The sequence below is a fragment of the Sorghum bicolor genome, chromosome 3 (genome assembly GCF_000003195.3).
Source record: "Sorghum bicolor cultivar BTx623 chromosome 3, Sorghum_bicolor_NCBIv3, whole genome shotgun sequence".
Lineage (NCBI taxonomy): Eukaryota > Viridiplantae > Streptophyta > Magnoliopsida > Poales > Poaceae > Sorghum > Sorghum bicolor.
Genome location: NC_012872.2, coordinates 16,235,124 through 16,252,686, shown reverse-complemented (window position 1 = coordinate 16,252,686; position 17,563 = coordinate 16,235,124). Strand labels below are relative to the sequence as shown.

General features: G+C 49.4%; 1 protein-coding gene across 1 annotated transcript; it reads left to right on the top strand.

The window, feature by feature from the left end:
- LOC8075299 (hydroxyproline O-galactosyltransferase GALT3) lies at positions 579-14,969 on the top strand. The gene is made up of 7 exons (XM_002457725.2): positions 579-1,260; positions 4,883-5,132; positions 5,226-5,501; positions 6,371-6,499; positions 13,979-14,155; positions 14,228-14,335; positions 14,435-14,969. Exons 1-7 carry the CDS (start codon positions 626-628, stop codon positions 14,639-14,641), a joined length of 1,782 nt encoding a protein of 593 aa, XP_002457770.1. The 5' UTR covers positions 579-625; the 3' UTR covers positions 14,642-14,969.

The window sequence follows — 17,563 nt, the reverse complement described above, 5'->3', positions numbered from 1 at the left end:
AAAGCTCGTTGCCAGTGTTGAACGCCATGGCGATGTTCTGTGGCAGCAGGCCGATGATGAGCAAGACGGTGAGGCTGACGTTGTGGTGGAACTGTAGCTTGCAAGCACGCCCGCAGCAGGAACGCTCGAGGCTTCGAGCCCGGTGGCCTCGGTGGCTCGCCGGCAATGGACCACGGCCGTGGCACGGCGACGAGCAAGATGAGGAGACAAAGGAGCGCAGGTGGCATGGTAGTGATTACAATCCTATTGCGGTAGATGGGCGTGCTGGGCGGCTGAGAGGCACCGCGTCGGGAGCGTAGGAGCGGCGGCGGAGCGGCCCTGCGTCCGTCTCGCTCGTTTGCGAGACCGGCGTCTGGAGATCGTAACGAAGCCAATCTTTCTATTCTAAAATGAGTCAGGGGTAGTTTGGTCCTTTCAGATGGCTGGGAGAGGAGAGAATATTTCAGAAAAAGAAAAATAAAATAAAATAATTTAAATCCTAAATTTTAAGACAATTCGCGTACTCAGTCCTAAATATTGAAAAGCACAGGAATTGAATCCAAATCTTGTGAGGCAGACCTAAATATTGAAATTTCTCGCACCCCGCAGGCCCGCACCCGCCTTCCGCCGTTCCGCGGTCGCTGCGATGAGGAAATGCTCCGGCGTGCTCTTCATCCTCACACTCGCCATCGTGCTCTTCCTCCTCTCGCCGTCGCCCTCCCCGACTCCACCCCCCACCACCGCACCCAATGGCCCGATCGCCGACCTCCTCCCCGCGCTCCCTGGCCTTTCTGACCTCTACCCTCCCGCTCCCAACTCCACTGCCCAGCTCTCCTGGGGCCTCCTCCGCCCGCTCCTCTGCCGCTCCGACGCGCTCCCGGGAACCGCTGCAGGCGTCCTCGAGGCAGCCGAAGCATGGCGGAACCTCACCCTGGCTGTCGCCGCCGCCGCGGCAAGCGAGGAGGAGGGGCGTCCCCAAGGACCTCGCTGCTCGTCGTCCGTGGGAGGGGATCTGCGCGGAGGACGTGCCAGACTCCCCTGCGGGCTCGCGGAGGGCGCGGCAGTGACGGTGGTCGGGGTTCCCAGGGAGGGGGCGGCCAAGTTCTGGGTGGAGATGCTGGGTGCGAGCGGCGAGGTTGTGCTGCACGTCAATGTGAGCCTGAGAGCCGCGGGAATGGTGGTGGAGCAGAATTCCTGGACGCCAGAGGAGGGGTGGGGGGAATGGGAGCGGTGCCCGCTTGTTGGTGATGTCGGCAGCAGCAATAGCAGCTTGCAGCGAAGGTTAACTGTCTTACTTCACTTTGATCTGCATGTCTGGTGGAAGGATTGCAAATATACTAGTTCGTTTTATCTAGGATAAGTCTTTTTACTTGCTTATTGTGCCTGTACTGCTTGTATGCTTACTAGTAGAATGCAAGGTACTGATGTGTCTCAATCTCAGCTTAGTGACTGTCACATGCTTGATGTGAAAGAATATGCGATGTAGTGTTTTCACCAGAAGGAAAGTAGCCATAATTGTCTGACAAGCAGTAGTTTCCCCATTTCCTGATTGACTCTTTGATTCCTATCACTATGTTATGGTTAGTACTTGGTTCAGGATTTAGATGGTCTGCTTCAGGGTTTAAGGGTCTGCATAGCTTAAATGTCTCATGGAAGTAAACTAAAAAACTCGGGCGCATTTGAGCACTGATTTTTACTCCCTCCATGCCAAATTATATAAGACATTTTGGCTTTCCTAGATTCATAGATTTTGCTATGCACTTAGATATACGCTATGTTTGGTGGATACATAGTTAAAGTAATGTACCTAGAAAAGTGAAAACGTCTTATAATTTGGAATGGAGGGAGTACTTCAGAACTTCTTTCTTCAAAAGGTCCAAGCAATAAGAAACTAATTTGTGTCTACAGTGTATGAATCATAGACTCATAGCCAACTGCTATAATCAATAAAAGATTTATAAATATGCAAATTGCAGCCCATGAGAGATGCAGAGAGTATACGAGTGTGGGGGTGTTTCCTTTGTGGAGCCAGTGAAGATAGTCATGGGCTCATGGCTTTATTTTTGAATTAAGAATGTTTCTGGTGTGATTGAGATACTTATATTGCAAATCATTTGATGAATGAAAAAATAGGTAAACTGTTATGTGGCTGCTGGGGATCGAGGAAGATGGATTGGGATCGAAGGAGCGGCGGCTGCTACCCGCGCTACAGTGCCCGCGGGTACTGTTCACAGGAAGGTGGCTGTGAGAGCAAGAGAGGAGGCCAGGGTTTTGGGCGCTAGGAACGCCGGCCGCGGGGCTCTGCCCACGGCCGGCAAGAGAGAAGGGATTTCCTTCTAATCTCTTGCTTGATTAGATTGATATATCTCCTCTCTTTATATAGAGAGGTTTACTTGACTTACAAGCAAGACTTACTTGACCCCTAAGCAAGCGACTAATTAACCCTAATGGGCTAAGGCCCAATAGGTCCTTGACTCTTCTAACACTACACCCCACCTGGACGTGCAGCTCGTCCTCGAGCTGCAACTTAACGACGACACTAAGAATGACTCCGCAAGACACAAACATAACACCTAAAAACAAGCCTTTTACATCTCGGCTTGTTTTATTATTCTCAACTAGAAATAATTTTAACCCCTGCACATAAGGCGGACACCATCCACCTGGATCCCATGGAGACCATCTGGATGAAAGATGTGCTTGTGTGTGGCCTCCAGGAAGTGGTCGCAACAAGGACCAGCGAAGGTGCCCTCGCGGTGGTCGGTGGCGGAATCTGGCGGCGCTAGGCAGTGCGCTCCCACCGATGACACCATGCCTTCTCCTTGCTGGACGGCTGCTGGTCTGCACCGCACATAGAAGAGCATAGGGCTTCCAACTGCCGACGCCGAAGACTTTGAGTCCACCACCCGCGGGAAAAATAGCATGCACACTGCCTGTGGGCGGAACCACATTCTGAAAATCCCCGACGCAGCGGATGAGATCGCAGTCCTCCACATGGTGGAGCTGCAAATAGGTGCAGGGCTGAATCAGCGGCAGATCGCGCATCTTCTGCACCCGCCGACGTGCAAGGAGGCCACGCACAGCAGCTTGCAGCTGCACTGCCGCCGACACCTGGCAGCGAAGCATCTTCCCTGTCAGCTCCGTCGCCATCGGCTGCTCGGTCTGCTGCAGCATCTCGCCCTCATCTCGGACCTGCTGGAAGCTGGCACCCCTATAGAAGATCCCATCGGTGAATGGATGCTGGATGGTTGATACACCGGGGAGGACAACAGCGCTGGTGGAGGGTGTTGGAGCAACCGTTGTCGTGGCCGCCGGGGTGCTTGCCATCGTGTGCACCAGCATCCATGGCTGCTGGATGGGAACCGGGGCAGATGGATGCACGCCCAGCGGTAAGGACGGTGCCTGCAGCGAGGGAAGATGACCCGCGCTTGACATCAGCAGCTGTGGGAACTGCGCGGCTGTAGGCAGATCCCGACCGTCCAGGGCCGACACATGCGTGGCCAGATCGCCCATCTGGAAGCTCATGAGGGCCATCTGGTTCTGGAGGCCCTGGATGGCGCTGGTGAAGGCCGTAAGCGCGTCGGAAGGGATGGCCAGCATTGGGGCTGGCGGTGTGGAGGACGCAGCCGGCGGCGGCGTGGTGGCAGTGATCAGGGCGCCGGCGGAGGTTGTCACGACCGCGCCGGCGCCAGGCGGGGCGCTTGTGGAGGGCGGAACGCCAGGTGCTGTGGTCCCGGAAGAAGCCATGAATTCTGATACCAGATGTTATGTGGCTGCTGGGGATCGAGGAAGATGGATTGGGATCGAAGGAGCGGCGGCTGATGGCGTGAACAGTACCCGCGCTACAGTGCCCGCGGGTACTGTTCACAGGAAGGCGGCTGTGAGAGCAAGAGAGGAGGCTAGGGTTTTGGGCGCTAGGAACGCCGGCCGCGGGGCTCTGCCCACGGCCGGCAAGAGAGAAGGGATTTCCTTCTAATCTCTTGCTTGATTAGATTGATATATCTTCTCTCTTTATATAGAGAGGTTTACTTGACTTACAAGCAAGACTTACTTGACCCCTAAGCAAGCGACTAATTAACCCTAATGGGCTAAGGCCCAATAGGTCCTTGACTCTTCTAACATAAACTTACTTAAGGCACATCTGTTAGTGATTAAACATCAACTACACTAGGTGATAATGTGGACCTGTTTGCTGATACCATCCTCCATTGAGGATGGCTTTTGTTATTATGATTAGCTACAGAGTACAGTTAACACTCACTTTTGATGAGTAATGTGATGTGACACTTATGAGTAATGCTGTGTAGATCACTATAATAACATGCATATGCTACTGTGACCAAGAAAAAGAAGTTGTTAGATTCTCCATGTGCTAGGTCCATTGCAAGCAGGTGGTATCCCATGGCAAAGTAAAAATCATGATTAGCTCCTAATGGCAGTCAACTAACATGGTGAGCTGTTAACTGTTACAAACGTCTACTGTAGTCCTAGGGGAATGTTGCAAAACTGGACATGAAGCAGTGAACTGCAAATTTTTGGTGTTTCTTGTTTTTTGGTGTATTTATAAAAAAATAGCATTCATGAAGAATTTATACTTTTATTGGGATTCAATGGTGCTTGTTAGTATTTTTATATAAATGAGTTCCTTAAAAAATATTTGCAATTCAAACTTTGATGTGTTAATTAGATAGTCCTAGTTATGCCAACTACTGCCTGCAAAATCCATTTACAATGTTCTCCATTTTTCAGTAACTGATTGATCTTATGCTTTTGTTCCAGTATCCTTTATCATGTTCTTTAGCATCTTACTGTTGACAACTAAATTGTTCCTAAACACATCTTGTTTTATTTATAGTCTCAACTATTACTGATAAAAGACATTCTATCTTCTGAGTTTGACCAGTCCAGTGGATGGCCTTGTTCGTTGCAATGAGAAAGTGGGTGAGAGGATCGTCCAGGAGAATAACAATACTGTGGTAAATGTTACTGGGAACCAACCTGAAGATTGGCAGAGTTCAAAAGGACATGGTCAGTTAAGTGGCAGTTTCTCAATTGTTGAAAGAGAGCCTTTTACAGTAATACTGTGGGCTGGTGTAGAGGGGTTCCATATGACTGTAAATGGGCGGCATGAGACATCATTTGCCTATAGAGAGGTGAACTTTTACAAAACAATAAGAGTGCATACTTCACTTTTTTTTGAGTAATTGAGTATTACATAATTGTGAAAGCTATTAGGTTTTTTATAGAGGTCGGAGCCATGGTTGGTAGCAGAAGTCAAGGTTTCTGGTGATTTGGAGCTCTTGTCATTCTTGGCTAATGGGTTACCAGTTTCAGAAGATATAGACATGGCTAGTGTTGCGGTTTTGAAGGCCCCACCTCTGCCAAAGAAGCGAACTTTTCTGTTGGTTGGTGTTTTCTCTACTGGAAACAACTTCAAGCGGCGGATGGCTTTGAGGCGAACATGGATGCAATATGAGGCTGTTCGCTCAGGCGATGTAGTAGTCCGATTTTTCACTGGTCTTGTAAGTCCACTTTATTTGCCTCAAGTACATTACAATGTTTCTATTTCTGTCTTTTGAACCAGTTTCTTTTTGGTTGAGACACCCTACTGTATCGGTAAAGTACCACTTGCATATTCTTGCATCTTCATAGCCAAATTATTTCCCTATTTTCCGACTAGCTTCAGCATGTAAGAGCCTAGCAGCAACTCCTCTGAACAGGGACTGGTTTGGAAGTGAGTCCCATGTTTAGAATAGAAATAGAGAACATAATGTCGCAACCTGTTCTTTTTTTACCTATATTTTGTTTGTGGACTAAGGAATGCTTCGCTCATGCATTTCAAGGTTATATAAATAGTTAAGAACTGATACTACTTTTGGAAAGGGGTAAAGAAAAGGAGGACGGAGATGAAATAGATTGGGAATCTGTTTTCATCCCTTGCAGCCTCTTACATCTTAGAGTGTTATGTAGCCTTTGCATAAAAAAGTCAAAATTCCTGAAGAGAATTGAATATTGTCAATATGATAGCTCTTCTTTCTTCCTTAATCGGACTTGTTTGTAAGACTAATTGAATTTGTAAAGATTGGTGCATAAGATGAAACTTCTACAAAAAAAGAACTCACAGAGGATAAATTGAAAGAACATATACTATACCTCCATTTTGCATCTGTCAGGTGCACTACCTCTAATCTAGCTCCAAAGTATGCGAGCACATCTGCATGCATTACAAATACTCTTGATGACATGAGTCATGCCCATTTTGTATTCTTGAAATGTATACCTTCTCTCCTTGCATATAACTGAGATTGTTTTCTGATCTACTTTCAGTATTCAGTTATTCTTGATGTGATATACTGTACTCACATCATCTATCTTTATGCCTAAAATGCAGCATAAGAATGAGCATGTCAATATGGAGTTATGGAGAGAAGCTCAATTATATGGTGATATCCAGTTGATGCCCTTTGTTGACTACTATACTTTGATCACTTTGAAGACCATATCAATTTGCATTTTTGGGGTATGTTTTCTTTTTCAGGCTTTCACCTCATGAAAACTTCTTTAGTTTTGACTCTTTGGAGTTTGAATCATCTCACCACTATAAGTGGATAGTGAGTTTTTTTAGTGATAAAAACTATTTCACCTTATCTTGAAAGCATTTTTTTCTCAAATGCGTAGGAGAGCTCACATCATCATATTAAGAAGAGAGGGAGTCTAAGAAGACTCATACATGCCCATAAGGGCATGTTCCAGTACAAGGCTCTAGCCAATGAAACCAAATAAAATGACCAGCTACCTATACATGTTCATCTATGGCAGATGCTACTGAGGCCTTTAGTCCTGCCCTACACCATAACTTGGCCTCATCCTTTAAATCTTGCATAATGACCTTGAAATTAGGAGAGCCCCCCCTCGAAGATGCATGCATTCCTGTGCTTCCATAACCCTCCAAGCGGCGAAAATTACTATTCAATTGAAGCCTTTACAGTATTGCTTGACCATTTGCCACGAAGCTTGACGCCACAATTCAATGAACACAACATTATCTTGAAAGCATTCATTGAGTTGCGACATTTTATTTGCATGATTTTAAAGTTACAGCTGACCCTTTATTTGTGGAAAACTTTATTATATTTTTGTTTCAGTAATCTGACTTGAGGACACTGTTTCCTAAATGGTTGTTTAGCCCATTTAAACACTGTCTAAACTCTAAACCTTGTACACCATTTCTGTTTAATCAACCGTTTGCCGTGTTTAAATGGCTGTTTTATCCCTTTAAATGTCCATTTCGTCTGAATAATGGCTAAACAGTAGGTGCCCGACTGTTTAGTGTTTACTGTTTAGGAAACCACTGCTTGAGGATGATTCAGATTGTTAGAGTATATGTGTATGAGGCCCATGAGGCTAGGCCCATGAGGCCCATGTATCCATAATTATATGGCCACCCTGGTTTAGGGTAAGCCCATTAATGAAACCCTAATTCTAACATGGTATCAGCCTAGGTTTTCCTCCTCCTCCCCTTCCCAGCCGCCTCCAGGCCAGCAGCCGCCGCCGCCGGCCGGCCAGCTGCCTGGGCGCCGCCGCCGCCGCCATGGCAGGCCGGGACCCTCCTCCCTCTCCTCCTCCTCCCTATTTCCAGCAATTCCCGGCGCTGCCCTACCCGACTTGGGCCCAAGCCGCCGCCGCCGCCGCCCGACCTCCCCTGCCGGCCGCGACCCGCCCTCCTCTCCTCCTGGCGGCCGTCGCGAGCGCGGAGCCGGCGGCTGCCGCGGAAGCCGCGGCGCGTGCGGCGGCAGAGGCGCGCGCGGGCGCGGACGCAGCGGCGCGTGCGGCGGCAGAGGCGCGCGCGGGCGCGGACGCAGCACGCGCGGACGCAGACGTGCGCCCGGATGCTCCAGCGCTCGCGGACACGGCAGCGCTCGCGGCTGCAGCGCGTGCGGCGCGAGGGGAGCGCGCGCCTGCAGCAGACGACGGCTCGAGCGCAGCAGCCTACGCCCGGGGAGCTGCTGCCGCCATTGCTGCAGGGCTTGGCATGCCCCTGGACATGGAGACTCTGCCCAGGACACTCCTCACAGCCGGGGGCGCCCTGTCCAGGGGGCTTCCTGCCGTGGGCACGGCTCCCTTCCCTGCACCGCCTCCGCCGCCCGTGATGCATCGTCCGGACTCCACCCTCCTCGCCGCTCTCGCCACTGCTCGTGCTGCAGCTGCGGAGGGCCGGGCCCGCGTGCGTGAGGCCGCTCTCGCTTGGGAGCGCGAGCGTGACGCGGCCGACGCCTTGGCCCGCCAGATTGCCGACGCGGAGCAGTTCCTCGGCCTTCCGGCCTCGCCTGACGTCGGGACCACGTCCTCGGCATCAGCTCCGGTCGTCTGGCACGATCCGACCGACCCCCACGTGGTGCAGCTCCACTACCAGGCAGGGGGCGTCCAGAACATACGCCTCCTCGTCCCGGTCGTCCTCGAGCCCGAGTCGCCCTCCTACGCTCGCTGGAGGGACTTGGTCCTCCTCACCCTTCGCCGCTACGCCCTCGACGACCACGTCCTCCTCGACGCCGCGGGGGCGGTCCCGACCCCCTCGTGGCTTCGCCTCGACAGCGTCGTCCTCTCCTGGATTCTGGGGACGATCTCCCTGGATCTCCACGACCTCGTCCGCAACACCCCGAGCGCTCGCGGGGCCTGGCTGGCGCTCGAGGGCCAGTTCCTGGGCAACGCCGAAGCCCGGGCTCTGCGGCTCGACGCGAGCTTCCGCACCTTCGTCCAGGGAGACCTCTCCGTCAGCGAGTACTGCCGCCAGATGAAGGGTATGGCGGACTCCCTCGGCGACCTCGGCTGGCCCGTGGAGGACCGCATCTTGGTCCTCAACGTTCTCCGCGGGCTCAGTGACCGGTACTCCTACCTCCGGACGTGGATCACCAGGCAGCGGCCCTTCCCCACCTTCCTGCAGGTCCGTGACGACCTTGTCATGGAGGAGCTTACTCAGGGCCTACAGCCTGGGTCCACCTCCGCTTCGGGGTCCTCGTCCTCCTCCTCGACTGCTCTCGCTGCCACTCCGCCCCGTCCCGCCACCCCACCACAGTCGTCTCTTCTTGGTCCCCTTCCCCCCGGGCCGAGCGGGGGTGGGGGGGGTCGGGGCGGCCGCCGTCGTCGTGGTGGGGGACGTGGAGCAGGTCGTGGGGGCAACACGACGACGCCGCCACCTCCACGGGGTGCACCCTGGCCATCCTACAACAACCCATGGTCAGGGCGCATCTCCATGTGGCCGTTCCAGGCTTCCGGTGGCGAGCCTCGCCCGCCGGCGGCCATGCTTGCGGGTGCTCCCCCGGGGTTCCCCTCAGTGACCCCGTGGGCGGCCCCGTTCCCCGCGCACTCGTGGGCTACTCCACCGGCGACCTTGCCCGGGTCTGCTGGCTGGGACCAGGCGGCCTTGGCGCACTCCTTCAGCACCATGGCCCTGACACCCCCAGTCGGGCCGGAGTGGGTCGCCGACTCTGGGGCTACTTACCACACCACTCCTAACCCCGGTATACTTTCTTCTGTTCGCCCTCCTTCTCCATCTCTCCCTTCGTCCATTATGGTCGCTAATGGGTCTTGTCTTCCTGTCACCTCTGTGGGTGCTGCCGGCCCCCATGGTTCCTTTCGTCTTCCTGATGTTCTTGTTGCTCCTTCTATGGTTCACAATCTTCTTTCTATTCGTCGTTTTACAGCTGACAATTCTTGTTCTGTCGAGTTTGACTCTTCTGGTCTTACTGTGAAGGATTTGGCTTCCCGGCGTCCTCTGCTCCGATGTGACAGCACGGGGCCCCTTTACACTCTTCGCTTTCCGGCATCTGCCTCGCCTCCTTCGCCGGTTTTGTCAGCTGCCTTCGCCACCACCACCTCCACTACTTGGCACCGGCGTCTCGGCCATCCTGGACGTGATGCTTTGATGCAGCTTAGTCGTAGTTCCGATATTCGATGTACTCGGGCTCACGATGAGCATTTGTGTCATGCGTGCCAACTGGGCCGACATGTTCGTCTTCCTTTTTCTAGTTCTTCTTCTCATGCGGCCCGCATTTTTGACCTTGTACATTGTGACTTATGGACCTCTCCTGTCATCAGTATTTCTGGATACAAGTACTATCTTGTGGTGGTGGATGAGTATTCTCATTATTCCTGGACTTTTCCTTTACGTGCAAAGTCTGATGCTTTCCCCGCGCTTGTCCACTTTTTCGCTTGGGTGTCCACTCAGTTTGGCCTCCCTATCAAGGCTATCCAGTGTGACAATGGTCGGGAGTTCGACAACTCCGCCTCCCGTGCCTTCTTTCTCTCTCACGGTGTCCAGTTGCGCATGTCTTGCCCGTATACATCCTCTCAAAACGGCAAGGCTGAGCGCATGATTCGCACCACCAACGACACCGTGCGCACTCTCCTGCTCCAGGCCTCTCTTCCTGCTCGCTTCTGGGCCGAGAGCTTGCACACCTCCACTTACCTCCTTAACCGCCTTCCTTCCGCTGCTTGTCCAGCTCCCACACCTCACCACGCTCTCTTTGGTACCCCTCCTCGCTATGATCACCTTCGAGTCTTTGGGTGTGCGTGTTATCCCAACACCACCGCCACCGCTCCTCATAAGCTGGCACCCCGTTCGACTCTCTGTGTCTTCCTTGGGTACTCCCCGGATCACAAGGGGTACCGATGCTACGACCTTACCTCTCGTCGAGTCCTCATATCTCGCCATGTGGTGTTCGACGAGTCGATCTTCCCCTTTTCCACCACTGTCACTCCTGCTTCCACCTCGGAGCATGACCTCTCCTCTGTGTTTCCTACTGACCCGGTGGTCCAGCCACCGTTTCCGGTGTTTCCTGCAGGTACTGCTACGTCGCCTGTCGCCCGTGACACCTCGGGGCCTCTACCCTGCCCGGGTCCCGAGGTGCCACCTTCCGGCCCGGCCCCTGCGCCTGACGCGGGTCCCGGGTCGGCACCTTCGCCACCGGTACGCTTCGCCCAGCCGGTGCGTGTCTACCAGCGACGTGCTCCCGACGTGGGCCCCGGGCCGGCGTCTCCGACTCCGGCCCCACCACCGGCACGTTACGCCCAGCCGGTGCGCGTCTACCAGCGACGTGCCCGGCTGGCGCCGCTGCCTCCGGCGGCGCCGGTGGCCCCCTCTCCGCCGGGGTCACCTGCGCCACCGGCGACGTCTTCTCCGCCGGCGACACCGACCCCGCCGCCGCGGCATCCAGCTACTCGGGCCGCGACGCCGGTGTACCACCCACCGCTCCTTCACCGACACCCGCGTCATGTTCACCCGATGGTGACGCGACACGCGGCTGGGACCCTGCAGCCCCGGGCTCTTGCGGCGATGCCCGGGGACTCGCAGGTCTCACCGGTACCCTCTTCCGTGCGCGAGGCCTTGCTGGACCCTCACTGGCGCCGCGCGATGGAAGAGGAGTACGCGGCCCTCCTCGCCAACCAGACATGGGATCTGGTGCCACGACCGCCGGGCTCCAACATCGTCACCGGCAAGTGGATTTGGACCCACAAGCGCCGGGCTGACGGCACCCTTGAGCGGTACAAGGCTCGCTGGGTTCTCCGGGGCTTCACTCAGCGGCCCGGTGTCGACTACGACGAGACCTTCAGCCCGGTGGTGAAGCCGGCCACCGTCCGCACGGTGCTCTCACTGGCTCTCACGCGCGGATGGCCCGTGCATCAGCTGGACGTCAAGAATGCCTTCCTGCATGGCGTTCTTACTGAGACAGTCTACTGCAGTCAGCCGGCGGGATTTGTTGACTCTGCTTGTCCTGACATGGTGTGTCGGCTCAACAAGTCTCTCTACGGCCTCAAGCAGGCCCCCCGGGCGTGGAACCATCGGTTTGCTGCTTTTCTACGGACTCTGGGGTTTGTGGAGGCCAAGTCAGATACCTCTCTGTTCATCTATCACCATGGGACTCAGACTGCTTATCTGCTGCTCTATGTTGATGACATTGTCCTCACAGCCTCCACTGAGTCACTCCTTCGGCGGATCATCGCCTCTCTTCAGCAGGAGTTTGCCATGAAGGATCTGGGTGCTCTACATCACTTCCTCGGGGTCACTGTTCAGCCTCACCCTGCTGGATTACTCCTTCACCAGCGGCAGTACACTCTTGATATCCTGGAGAGAGCTGGGATGACTGACTGCAAGCCCTGCTCCACTCCAGTTGACACACAGGGCAAGATCTCAGAGGCTGAGGGTATACCAGTGACAGATCCTACTGCATATCGGAGTCTTGCCGGGGCACTTCAGTACCTCACCTTCACCCGGCCGGATATCACCTATGCAGTTCAGCAGATCTGCCTTCATATGCATGATCCCAGGGAGCCACACCTCACCGCTCTCAAGCGGATCCTACGGTACCTCCGCGGCACAGTCGACCTCGGTCTTCTCCTTCACCGACGGTCGCCCTCCACCGAGCTCGTCGTCTACACCGACGCCGACTGGGCCGGGTGCCCGGACACCCGCCGCTCCACCTCTGGCTACGCCGTCTTCTTAGGCGGCAACCTGGTGTCTTGGTCGTCCAAGCGCCAGCCGGTCGTCTCCCGCTCCAGTGCCGAGGCGGAGTACCGTGCTGTCGCCAACGGCGTGGCCGAGGCTTCCTGGCTCCGTCAGCTCCTCGCCGAGCTCCACAGCCCTCTCTCCCGGAGCGCACTGGTCTACTGCGACAACGTCAGTGCGGTGTACCTCTCCACCAACCCTGTGCAGCACCAGAGGACCAAGCACGTGGAGATTGATCTACACTTCGTCCGGGACCGGGTCGCTGTCGGCGATGTTCGGGTCCTCCACGTCCCGACCACCTCCCAGTTCGCCGACATCTTCACCAAGGGTCTCCCGTCCTCGACCTTCACCGAGTTCCGCACCAGCCTCAACATCACCAGTGGCTAGTTGTGTCTGTGGGGGGGCTCGTGTGTTGTACTTCTTTTCTTTCGTGTCCAGTCTGTAAACTCCGCTGCGACGGTAGTTCAGACTGCGGGGGGATGTTAGAGTATATGTGTATGAGGCCCATGAGGCTAGGCCCATGAGGCCCATGTATCCATAATTATATGGCCACCCTGGTTTAGGGTAAGCCCATTAATGAAACCCTAATTCTAACACAGATGGTAAAATTTTGATTCAGTAAGTTCTTACCCACTTAATTGTGTTATTAAGAGTTTAAGACTTGTAGCTTTATCTGAGCTATAGTTTTGCAATATCAGTATATTACAGCTTTGGGTGCAATCAATTTAGTAGTCTGTTAAAACTAGTGGTGGATTTGTTTCCGTGCTCCAATACTCATTTGTTATCAGATTTCTTGGTTCATCTGTATCATATGTTACCCTTTAAAGAAGAACAGTTAAAAACATAGATATAGATATAGGTATTAACAAATTGCAACGCTGGATTTTTTTCGAATGCAACACACAAACTACTTAAATGTTGGAATTTTCCAGCCCCTTGAATTCCTAATGCTTTTTTTTTCCTGGCGCACAAGATCCTTTAAAAACTGTTAATATTTTGGTACCAAGAGTTTTCCATAAAGTATAAACTCTATCTATATTATTGCAGATTTGTTGTTTTTACTAGATACTATAAATTCAGCCTACTCTATGTGCTATTTTTTTTTTGGGAACAAAACTCTATGTACTAATCAGATGGAATATTTGAGGCATAGTATAACTTGTAATTTTCACCATTTTTGTGTAGTTAAACATTTTGACAAAAAATGAAATGAAAAGGTTGAGACAACTCCACAAGCTATTGCTGCCTTGCTACTTGATCAACAGGAAAAAAAATGTTGGAATTTAGTTTGTATCGGATTTTTATCTGTTTGTTATCAGTTTATACATGGTGTTGTATTGATTTAGCACCTTTCAAAACTCCCTATACCGAACTAAAATAAATGTTGGCATTTAGCACCTTTTCTAAATTCCATATATCAGCAGAACTAGGATAAATGTATGCAAATCCTATTAAAAATTTAACATAGCCTTCTTTATGTCTATTGCTATTTTACAGACAAAAATTGTTCCTGCAAAGTACATCATGAAAACGGATGACGATGCTTTTGTTAGGATCGATGAAGTGATCTCGAGCCTGAAGAAGAGCAGTTCCGATGGCCTTCTTTATGGCCTTATTTCTTTCCAGTCTTCCCCCCACAGAGATAAGGATAGCAAATGGTTTATCAGTCGGAAGGTAATGCTTACTCCATTTATCCTGCATGGAGTTGTTTGTTTCAATTGCTTTTCTCACCCATGAGAAATACAGGAATGGCCTTTCGACATGTACCCGCCATGGGCTCATGGTCCTGGATATATAATCTCACGTGACATCGCTAAGTTTGTAGTCCGAGGCCACCAGGAACTGACTCTTCAGGTAGGAAATGAACCAGCAACATGTTCACAGGTTTCTCATAGTGTTATTTGTTAAGCATTATATTGATGCAACACTGGATTGATCTTGCTGCTGTCTTAGCTATTCAAACTTGAAGACGTGGCAATGGGGATTTGGATCCAACAGTACAAGAACAGTGGGCAGCAAGTAAACATTGTGACTGATGACCGGTTCTACAATGAAGGATGCGACGCTGACTATGTCCTTGCGCACTACCAGACCCCTAGGCTTATGATGTGTCTGTGGGAGAAGCTGAAGACGGAATATCAAGCTGTATGCTGTGAATAGCATCCAAATTGCAAGTAGGAGCGAGAGGAATGGATAGGTTAGCCTACATTTTGAACAGAACATTGGCTAAGATTTTGACGCTGGGTGGAAAATTGTTGGGAATGCACAAAAAAGCTGTAACATTGGGTTATCACTTTTGTGTTGTGTGTCCATGTTCTTGGTTTTTTGGTGGAAAATGTTAATCCATGTACTTGGATGGATGTTGTAAAAGAGTGTTGTAGGACATGTTTGAGAGAGTTTCCACAATGCTGTTGATGTTGCCGTGCTGAAGACTCGGAATCAATAGCCAACCTGACGTGCGTAGCAAATGGCATTTTTATTTTGTACTGTTGTGTTAGTAATGTAGTAGGGACTTTAAGAGTCCACATAAGGGCTTGTTTGGATGTAGTTGGATTCACATCAATCCACATGTGTTGGGGTGGGTTGGAGTGTAACTTAAACTAAATTCTACCTCAATCCACATATGTGGATTGAGTTAAATACGACAACATCCAAACAAGGCCTAAGCATTTTTTTTTCGTCGAGCTTTTTATCTCTGCAAAACTGTCACTATGAATCGAAACCCAACCAAAATGCTTCAGACATGATTGAAGCTTTTGGATTCGGATGGTTGTGAAGAAGAGGGATTGATTTGTGAGGACAGTGGTGCCTCTAGTTTCACAAGGACCGTAGCAGCAACTTCGCTTTCCGTCTATGCAGAAAGCCATAAGTATCCGTTGCTGCAACAACGCCCAACTGAAAATTAAAAATACACCACTAGCTGGTTGGTGGGTAGGACCAACAATATATATGTTCAGAACATCTTCACAAAAAACTGACAACTATTCCACACTTTTCTCTATAATAATCAATGAAAATCACAATTCATAGTCAAGTCACACTTGGCAGCAAACATTATACTTATACCGGTTCCATTTCTCTACACGTAGTTTCAACTTTCAACCACCTAATCCCATTTTCTAGGGACTAAGGCTGCTAGGCTGGTGTGTATCTTTCGTCTATATCAATCACGCGTGTCAATGACATATATGACCAATCCACACAATTTGATAATTGATATATAGCAACTTAGGTGGTGGTTGCATAAACGCAAATTAGCTTATTTGTCTTATTATAAACTTCAATTCAAATTTCTAGAGAATAAGAAGAAAAACTTTTCCATTTTCTCTTGTTCTGGTATACTCCCTTCATCCAAATAAATAATAATCCTTATTTTTCAAGGAGTTAATAATTTAAACTTTAATCAAAATTAAAAAGAAATACTAGCATTTGTGATATACAACAAATACATGGAATATATTTTTATTTACTATAAATTTGCTTGTTAGACTGGTACGAATCTTATAATTATATATATATGGGGTGTTTGGGACTGCTCCACAAACTCCACTGTAGAGCAGCTCCACCAAAAACTGGAGTTTGTGGAGTACCTTTTTAGGTGCTGTCACAACTCCACCCTTTTTTCTCGAACTGAGTGCGTGGAGCTGAAACCGTTTGGCTAAAAAACGTGGAGCAGAGCTGAAAAACGTGGAGCAGTCCCAAACACAACCATAATATTGTTATTATGGCCTTGTTTAGTTCCCAGAAAATTTTGCAAAATTTTTCAGATTCCCCGTCACATCGAATCTTTAGACGCATGCATGGAGTATTAAATATAGATGAAAATAAAAACTAATTGAACAGTTTGATCGAAATTGACGAGACGAATCTTTTGACCCTACCTATATATAAAGAGAGAAAATTTCAGTCGCTCCTGTCCGTCTTCCATTCCGTCTTCCGGCGTCCGTGACCTGTCCCCGTTGCCCGTCCGTTTATAACGCTGGTAAGAAAGAAAATGAAAATAGAATGTTTTCTAGGGTCCCCAATGTAAAATCTTTTATTACTGTCGCCGCCGGAAGCCGGAAGGATCGCTAGCCTTGGCCTCTGCCGTCCGCTCAGAAAAAGAAAATAGAATTTTTTTCAAGGTTCCCAATACAAAATCTCCTATATCCTATTAGTTTAATTCGGCTGAAAATTAATGAATACGTAATAATTCATAGAAAAATGTAAAAATTACAAAACAAATTTTGTTCAGCTCCACATACGTAGATCCATGTAGTAAATAAAAAACAAATGCAAAATGTCTGTCATATTAATTTGTTTTTCTTTTATTCTTTAATTCGGTTGAAAATTGGTAAATGCGTAAAAAATCATAGAAATATCTAAAAATTACAAAATAAATTTTGTTCAGCTCCACGTATGTAGATCTATATAGTAAACAAAAAAATATCACAAAATTCAGTATATTTTTTGTTGGAGATGTTTGCCTGTGCTTTTTAGTGTAAAATTGAGATTATAGTTATCTTGCTCCAATTATTATAAAAATTTTATGGTAGTCTATTTAATGTCATGCTTGATTTGTGGTAAAAGTTTTAGCACCATTCCTGTATATCTCACCGATTTACTAATTTACCTAAATTTATGCTTGCTAAATAGTTTACAATCAATTTAAGTATGTAAAAATATAAAAAAGATGTTTCCACTACCTTTGCACGATGTGTTGTTACGTCATATGAACACTTCATAAGCCTATGTGTTCATAATATATATACATTTAACTGATATATCATATTTTATAGGAATCATAATCTAAATAAAAAACTAAAACTAGCAACAAACTTCTCATGATTTAATATAATACTAAAGTATATTAAGAGATAATACTAGAGTAAGATAAGATTTGCATATTTCTATTATTATTATTATTAAATAAATATGTCTCCAAGCTATATATTATTGTAATATCTAATACCATAGATGTCATGGTTATCAATAAAATAAATTATGGAAGTTAAATTTTATAAAAAGGATAAATATAAATAGATATGTAACATTACGTCATCACTTTCTATGGTCATTTGATGTTTTTCTCCCGTTGCAACG